The sequence below is a fragment of the Diaphorina citri genome, unplaced genomic scaffold (assembly GCF_000475195.1).
Source record: "Diaphorina citri unplaced genomic scaffold, Diaci psyllid genome assembly version 1.1 scaffold929, whole genome shotgun sequence".
NCBI classification, from domain to species: Eukaryota; Metazoa; Arthropoda; class Insecta; order Hemiptera; family Psyllidae; genus Diaphorina; species Diaphorina citri.
The window spans coordinates 5,852-14,706 of record NW_007378360.1 but is presented as its reverse complement, the minus strand read 5'-3'; the positions used below and the strand labels follow the sequence as shown (position 1 = coordinate 14,706).

At 39.3% G+C, this 8,855-nt stretch overlaps 2 protein-coding genes across 2 annotated transcripts in view; both read right to left on the bottom strand.

The window, feature by feature from the left end:
- The window catches only part of LOC103513132 (ets DNA-binding protein pokkuri-like), an 8,670-nt gene extending 6,401 nt beyond the window's left edge, over positions 1 to 2,269 (bottom strand). The window contains exon 1 of the mRNA XM_026826422.1: positions 2,206 to 2,269. Within this exon, the coding sequence (XP_026682223.1) occupies positions 2,206 to 2,269 (64 nt within the window). The remainder of the gene's footprint in view (positions 1 to 2,205) is intronic.
- A 435-nt stretch (positions 2,270 to 2,704) lies between these two features.
- LOC103513131 (ets DNA-binding protein pokkuri-like) lies at positions 2,705 to 8,158 on the bottom strand. Its single transcript, XM_026826421.1, has 6 exons — positions 8,149 to 8,158; positions 7,332 to 7,544; positions 6,248 to 6,547; positions 5,261 to 5,510; positions 4,514 to 4,788; positions 2,705 to 4,026 (listed from the first exon to the last, which is right to left on the bottom strand). The coding sequence occupies exons 1-6, from the start codon at positions 8,156 to 8,158 to the stop codon at positions 3,833 to 3,835; spliced, it is 1,242 nt and encodes a 413-aa protein (XP_026682222.1). The 3' UTR covers positions 2,705 to 3,832.
- Positions 8,159 to 8,855: the final 697 nt, after the last annotated feature.

Here is an 8,855-nt window from a genome sequence, read left to right as displayed (position 1 = left end):
CGGGAGTTAATAAACACTAAAGAACAATTCTAGATGGATAGATCCTTTTAAGTTTTACTTATGCATATCCATTGTCTACCAAATGAAGTTTTGTTATTGCTTTTATATAAAGATTAATTAATCTTTGTATTTGTTATAATTTCCGAGCATATTTTTTTAGTCAAAATGTAGTTTCCTTTCCAGATGTTATATTTATTGCGCATTAAAGTTAAATTTGAAAACAATTATTAGCACCAGCCCTAGTGGTTAGCACTCAAACCCAAAAAATGGAAAACCGGTTAACATAACGACTTTTCAAAACTTAGTGGTAGTACTCTAAAAATTAGGTTCTCAATTTGATTAAAGTTTGAAAATAAACTCCAAGATCATTCCGCGTTTTTACTGAGTTAGCTAGCATACTCCACCTATCTTTAACGTTAGCACCGGATTGTAGATGTAAAGTCGCCCTATTTTGTTTAGTTTTTTAAACCCTTCTTCTGATCATTAAACCCTTTTGGATAGTTTAAAACTACTTTCACTAAATCTGTTAAAAGAAACTCTTACTACGTAATAATAGTGATACCGCCCATACGTAAAAAGCACTTCGGTAAAACCTTTTTAAAATCCAATACATAATACATAGTATTCTGTCACGCCAAAAATTAACCACATACCAGACACCACTATGGAGTAGTATTTGGTTTTCGAACAGGCTCGAAGAACCCAAATTGTCTCAGAGTGTAACTTTAGATCTAAGATAAAAAATAACAGTAAAACTCTAAAATTACAGGAACACTGAAAAGGATTAACCAAAATATAAGAATATACAAAGATAGTAGCGGGTAAGCGAAATAGGTCTAACCAAGACTATCTGATAGATCCTAAAAGTGGTCTCCATACGGTATCGGAAACGTAATCACGGTATAACCTACCTGCCCAATGATTGAGGGCTTTTTCGTCTCTGAAAACCAACTGTACACATCCACTCTCCTGCACCTAAATTCTTTCGCTCCCCCTTGGTTTACTCCCTTATAAAAAACTTGCGCAAAAATAAATGCAATTAAAATTGGTGGGGTTTTCCACGGGGTCACGCCGGCGCGCTACGATTATTTTTTCAAACGCAAACTCAAGTAAACATGCAAATTCGGAGTCGAAAAAAATATCCGCCACACATTTGTGATTTCTTGGTTCGACTTGGGTATCTTGTGCGCAAGTCATGTCGAAGAGCCAGCCAAAAGAAAACATGTTCAAAAAAGAACTGCTCGTGCTTCAAGAATATAAGGGTGCCTGAAGATATTGAAACAACATTGTGAAAATCAACTCAGAAACTCGCGGAAATATACCTTTCACCAGATCGAAAACCACTCTGCGCGGAGAGAAAACCTATTTTCGTGTCAATGCCGGGAAAGTTTTCGGGAACGAATTTATGGGATTCAAGCCGGGAGAATTTTTCATATTGTGAAACCAAATAGGGTAGAGGTTTATTCAATTAACTGTTTCCAGTAAACCATAAACTTAATCACCTTTTTAAACAATCTACCTGCGCAAAAGAGTTCAATAATTCGGGGGTGGTTTGCATTTCTCCATTACTCCTATATCCAGTAGCAGGTTGATATATTGTGAACTTATATACTCCAGCGAGTATAAAGATTCTTACCACATACTATGGCTTCACACGCGTGTGGTATATTAATTTTTAGAACCAGTATTGACAAAATTCCATACTTCGGTTGGATTGAACCTGAACCAATAGTCTTTCCTCTTTACCAGGAGCGTGTCCATTTTTATTTAGGAATTTGATTATTTTACTACTATAATTATGGTCTAAATTTGTACAAAAATTCCTCATATTTTGCAGAGGAAGGTAACAAGGTTGAAGGCGCGAAATCGAGCAAAATCCTCGACAAGGAAATACATCAGCTTTCCTCAAGCAGCAAAACTCCTTGGCCTTTCACTGAAGACTCTGTTAGAATGATAAGCTAAATCTAACTAGTGAAGATAGGTGATGATGAAATGGCTCAATGGTAATCTGAATAGAGAAACAACGTGATGACTGGAATTCAGTGAGTCTAGTGAGAAGATGGAGTGATTAAGTCCACCCTGGACATTCAGACACGAGTTAAACTTTGACCCCATTCTGGAATTGAACCCGGGATTCTCCGGCGATTTTTCACGGAAAAAGAGGTTATTTACAAATCACATTTCCAAAAATCATGTCTGTCATACCACATTCGTCCAATAGTTCTTTGGGAACCCCACTGTTTTCCAGGATTAACTTGATTTGGTTCATAGACAAAGCTATTGCCGGTAGCTATTTTGATCTCACAAATTCCAGAAAAATATTTCCAAACCACATTTCCCAAAGGGAAAATATTCTGGAATCGGGTTGTGTGCTTGAGGTTTTGTATACTCTTGACACTTGCAGAAGCACTAAATATAATCAAAGAGAGAAATAACCGAGACAGAGAAATGCATTTTTTGTACACTAAAAGTAAATAAATCTTTATTTATTTTCCATTTTTAAAAATTTCTTATTTTACACGCAACTTTTTATTATTAATTATCTTACTGGATTATTTTTATTTTCATATTTGAGATCAACAATTTATTTTGCAAAATCTGTTTTTATTCAAAATTCTGTACAATGGAACCATTTATTCAAGACACAGTATATGGATTGTGGGCTGTGATTGTATCAGGATAAAAGAAAGTTGAAATATTTCCAAGACGAAAGTTCAGAAAAGATATTGAGTTTGATTTATTGTTAGTTTGTATTGCAGGTAAAACGGCCTAAACGTGCTTCGTCAAAGACCTCTAAAGCCAGATCAAGACAAAGTGTCAAATGCTTGTCAACAACATTTTAGCATTAAACTATTTGGAACATCAAGTATAGTTTTGAAAGAAATCAACGAATAAATTGTTTTCATATTTTCTACAATTTAAAATATTATCACAACAAAAAATAAACACTTTGAGCTGAACTCTTATTGGTGAGAAATCACTTGAGTGTGCACTTATAGTTTCCACCTCGAAGAATTCGTGCCCTTCTATACATTTCTTATTTTTTTGATCATTTCTACAAAATAAGTTTTCTTAAATGAATTATTTTTTTAACATCATTACAATTATATAAAATCATATAAAAAAATAAATAATAAATTGGTAACCAATTAATAAAATATCTAGGTAAAATAAATGAAATACTTCAAGGAAAAATTGAATCCTACACGGATCTTTTATATCTTGACGTTCACGTACCGTCATCTCTTTTGATTGGGACAGAAGAATTGATTTGTCAACAATCAAAAACACAAACATGAATTTGTGTGGTAAATTGGCATCAAAAGAACAAGTATTTTCCTAATAAAGAACAAAAATCTACTCTAGAAATTAAATTTATAACAGTGAATTTTCAAAAGATTGACAGATTTAAAAAAAAAAAAGTATCATCATTAAAAATTTTCAATGTCTCATCTTGGATTTGTGCAAGATAACCCCATAAAATTGAGATGAAATGGTTAGGTAATCGTACCAAAAGTGGACAATTCTCGACAGTAATTTGGTATTGGTACCTAAGATATATCAAACACAGATGCAATAAAAAATTCCTAGAGCTTGAAATCTTTTATGGACATCCAAAATGTGAGGTTGAAGTAATAACCAAAAGTCATCAATTCATCACAGACGATAGAACCGCTTCTACCAGGGTACACGGACTATTCAGTCTCATTCGGGCAGAAAATTGAAAATCATTCCATCCCAAAGCGAAGCGCGAAGGTTCTCGCAAAATTCCTTAAAAAACCGACACGGTGGCGTGCCAAGGAAAAATTGAGAATCAAAATCACATTTTCTCTCAAGCATAGGAGTTTGCCGTTTCGTAATGCACAGAGTCGTGCTTCGTTAGCGTCAAGTCCTGAGGAGTGGAGATGTTTTGATTCTTAATGTTCAGCTGCAAATGCATGGACGTGTTGTTATTGTCGGGACCGAAATCTTCTTTCTTGACGCCATCTTTGTATTCGAGTTTGATGGTCGTATCGTACTTGCCGTCTGGAATGAGAAAGATTTGGTTATTAGAACGGACGTGGTTGGGTGAAAGAGCTCAACTATAATCCCGCAACTCATGACCTGATGAGGTCATGAGTTGCGGGATTACCTGCCTACAAGAAAGAAAAAGTTCGAAGTTTGATGTCGACGATTTTGAAAAAAAAAAAAATATATTCAACACAAAGGAAATTGGCTCCTTATTTTAGAGTCAATTGGACCTTTGGGTTCACTGAAATACCTACTTTACATATGTAAGTAGTTATTTTTGATGAACTTGTAACAAATGTAACATTATTTGTTTCTCCATAACCCAAGTTCTCCAAAGTTTGTTCTGCTCAACGGGTTGGCCCTCTGTTGGCCTTTAAGACTTTTTATACTCAGGGAAATAGAACATAGTGGATTTACACCCATCCAAGGTAAATAATATAATAATATAGTGTTTATTTATACTGTTCGCATAAACTAGTCGTAAAGTAAACTTTCTTCTTACCTAGATAGCTCTCCCGGCTGTCCCGGTCACGCCTCTGGTTCTCCCGGTCGCGCAGATACGCTTCCCGCGAGTTCCCGGTGCTCAGGTCCGTAGGCTCGTCCACATAGTCACACTCTAGCGGCTCGCTCTTCACCGTGGGCGAGGAGGCGAACGGAGACGGGAACGTGGGAGTTGTCGGTGTGGACGGGTTGGAATTGCCGGAGGACGTGCTCATTTGCTGACGGAGGAGGGAGATGTTCTTGATGCTCTTGAGCTCGCTCGGGTTTCGCAGGAACCTGGGGAGGGGAAGAGGGATGTTAGATTTAAGAGTCGAAATCGGATCGTTCAGATTTATGTGAAAGCCTTCACAAAATAAAATATATTAATTTCCTTCCTATCGGATAAGGTAGTAAAAAAGTTATCGCACTATGGGCCTTTTAATTTTATACTATATGCTGCCGGGTTGTGACAGGCCACGAGGGTCAAATACTGATTCTGGGCGAATAAATTTTCTAAGGATGTTAATCTCAAATTCAAAATGTGAAACATCTAAGGCCCGTTACGTCAGCCTAGTAAGCTTGGAGGTCTTCCTCCGCTAGTACAAGTAGTGCTTTATTTAGCTTTCTCCTCCTGTCCACTCTTCGATTTCAAGACAATAACACCTCCGTTGTTGCACTTCCCTTTCTCAAAAAAGAAAAAACAAGTCATAGGTATGTATGTAGATTGGAATACATACAATTAGAATTTAGATTGAATTACAATACTTACTGGTAACAATGTCGCTCGCCCTGGACCTTGCGCAGAATGTTCACCCTGTAGTAGTATCTGAGGGCCCGCGACATCTTGTCGTAATTCATAGACAGGTGATTCTTCTGGATGCCCCACAGTTTGGCCAGACCTGGCGGGTCGACAATTTTGAACACACCTGACTCCCGATTCTTCCAGGCGATGTAGTTTGTGTACCGCTGCATGGAGTCGTTCAACAGCTGCTGCAGGAAGTCCCACAGGAGACGACCGTCTGGGAAAAGAAACAAGAAACGTTTTATAAATTAGCACGATTAAGAAAGGTTAACAAGGTAACATGAAAGTATTTTAAATTTTAAAGTGATAGTAAAGACGGTACAAGACCTAAGGGAAGACCTAGATATCGTTATGAAGACACTATCAAGTTTGATGTTGGGAAGAAACAAGGAAACTGGGAAGATATAAAGGCTAACCAAAGGTATAGCAATAGAGTCTAGTGGAGGGGCTTTGTTCATCGACCTGTCCTATAGGACAGAACGATAATGGTTATGTATGTATGTAGTAAAGACGGATCTCGAATATATGAGACCTTGGTTAGACTGCAGGGGTAAAGGGACTTTTCAGTCCAATCCCAGCAAGATAAACAAGGTATATTCTATTCTAAACCCCTACCAAACAAAGTGATTAACCGAATTATAAGAGAGTCTCCGAATGAGTTATGGCTTGCTGCTCGATGATGAAGACTGACACGTCCGAAACAACTGTTCTAGTCTGCCCCCTAGGCTGAGAGTGGTAAATGTGAGGAGGCGAGTAGCTTGTCGCAGAATGTACGGTAAAACTCCCATCAATAAAAAACTGGGATTAAAAAAGAGTTGAAAAAAAACTATTGAAAAACATCAGATCATTAAAGTTTTCTCAATGATTTTTCGATGAATCATGAAGATTTTTTCCTGTAAAAAAGCTAAAACCATACAACTAAAAAAAAAAATGAAAAAAAATCACTCTACTCACTGGTATTAGGTTCAGTGACGGATCCCGGCGAGTCCGCCGGGTTACTGAAGAAGGACATGGTCTTGTTGAAAGCCACATGGGGAGACTGAGGGGGCGACGACGAGCCTGGACTATCGTGCAGTAGCGTAGGCGTGCGGGGGGTAATGCTGATCTCCGGCACTGGTTCTGGTTTGGGGGGCCGACTAGTGGGATGGTCTTTGCTGTCTTCCTGGTCGGAGTCACTCTGGTTGCTGCCGGAACTGGCGCCATTACTGCCCGCGTAGCCTGGGGAGAGAGGAGACGGTCGGGTTGAAATAGGTTCTTCAAATTAAATTGATCCCAAGGGCAAGGAAAACCTAGACCCTTGACAAATGGAGTGTGCCTGAAGGTATGTGATGTGTTCCAATCCACTCGACCCCGAGTGGAAGGGAACGCGTTTGCTCCTACGTTTCAGGATGTAGATCAAATGTGTCCGTGAGACAAGATTCGAGAATTTCATGGGAAATGTACGACCAAAGGCTGCCATTTACTAACAAAATTTTGGAAAAGCTCACAAAGAGTTGGTTGGCGTTTCTCGGGAATGCTATAAAGTGGAAATATTTTAGGTCATCTTGAAGGGCATCCCTGACCATAGTATAGAGTTGTAGACGCTGCTTTAGATGTCAGTTTTGTCAATAGGATTTCCTGTTAACTTTTTCCTCAACTATGGGCCAATAAGTAAAACAGGATTATTGTAAGTACGTATGTTAATCTATGATGGGATGGGATTCCACGAAGTGGCCTAAATGAAACCTACGTAAATAGGTTTTCCAAGAAAAAATCCACTTTCATTACATCGCGTCGATGAAATTCCTTAATCAGACAAAAAATATTTCAATTTTACCTAAGTTCCCTGACATGCAAAGGCCCATTAGAGCCCGTTTCCACTAACTAGTGAGTTCCATCCTTTTTTGGGGGGGGGGGCGACAAGTGGGACGGCAAGCTGGTACGGGCTCTTACTCGCCTACCATTGAAGCAAACTACCTCCCCCCCTCCCCGCTTGACAAGTAAAGGTACAATGTACTTTTTTTTTTTTTTTTTTTAATTCTACCTTTTTTCAACTTACCGCTGGATCTCTGTATCTCTGCCGAGATGGGGAGGTGTGTGGGCGATTGTGGTGGTGGACCTTTGTTTTTTGGGGGTTTTTGATGGTGGTGTGATGTGGACTGAGTGGCTTGCTGCGTGTTGTGTTTTGTGTGTTTGGCGTAGATGTGTAAGTGATATGTAGACGTAGCTGCCGGTGGAGGTGTGAACGTGTGGTGTTGTGGGTGTGTGTACGCTGGATAATACTGGATGAGTCTAGATGTGTCGGTGGTGGGAGTGTTCCTCTACTGTACTGTTCTATTGATAGCTAGGGCGGGGCTCAGGGCCACGGGAATTGCCACAACTGAAATCAGACCAGACGGATTTATAAATGTAACATTAACCAACCTCGACGTTGTGGTGCAAGTTGGTTTGTTTGTTTGGGAATGTAGCGTGGATAGACTCTGTGTTTTTCGGGCGGAGGTTGGTGTTGATTGCTGGAGCGGGTTCGCGTAGTTCTTAGTCCACATCTAAGCTCAATTATAGATATTTTGGCGTTGTGCGTGTTTTTATTGCCTGAATTGTGGTGCTGTTCTATGTTGAGTCGTTTGGGAAACTCATATGGTTAGTGTGTAGGCATGTATGCCACTGTGACTTATGCTGGTAATCGACATATCTGTATTATCTCTAATGTCGATTGCGGTCTGGGGGACGGTAATTAATGTTCAGTTCAATTTCAATGTTTAAATTTCGTCTGAGTTTCCTATTTCTTTTATAATGTATGGTTTCGTTTGCAGAAGTTGTCATCTTGGGTAGGCTAGCAATTTGGTTTCCTTAGATTATCGTCCTAGCTGAGTTACTCTCCGCCATCATGATAAGACGCTAAGTGTCGTGTTCTATGGGTCCATTTTTTTTCTCTCTCTGGAGAAAAGCTTTGATCCATCTCTGTGTTTACAACAGACAAGTATTTAAGGTGGCAGTGTTTCATCTTGGGGTCATCCGTAATGTTAAGTTAGGTTTATGGTTCTGTCTCCTCTGTATTTTTTTTGTGCGATTTTATGTGGAAGTTATTAGATACCACCCCTTTTGCTACTTTTTGAGTGTCTTCGTATTCGGTTTTTATCACAAACCTCTTTTGTTTTTTGTGCTAAATAATTGATACGGCGCTATCACACATTATTTTAGGAATGTGTGCCTGCTACGGAGTGTCTTGTATCTGGAGCGGATTTAGCATTTGTCTGGGTGTGGGCTGTATGCTTGTGGGTCGTGTAGATTTTTTAGCGGTACTACACTCAGCGCAGTTGTGGGTTTAGGGGGGGAGTGGGAAGTCACACTGTGATGCTTACTTTGGTTATTTTCTTTTTTCCATGAGCTTCGACATTGAGTTTTGGTGGTGTGTTGTATGCCGGTACACACCAGGCAGCGTGTTAGGGGGAATGGTTATTTACGTTTGCGTGGATTTGGTTACCTGTATGAGGTGTGGAGTTCTGTGTGCGTATTTTGTGTGGTTGGGGTGTACTTTCGGATACAGCATCCAGCCAGGATTGTTTAGGGAGTTATGCTACAG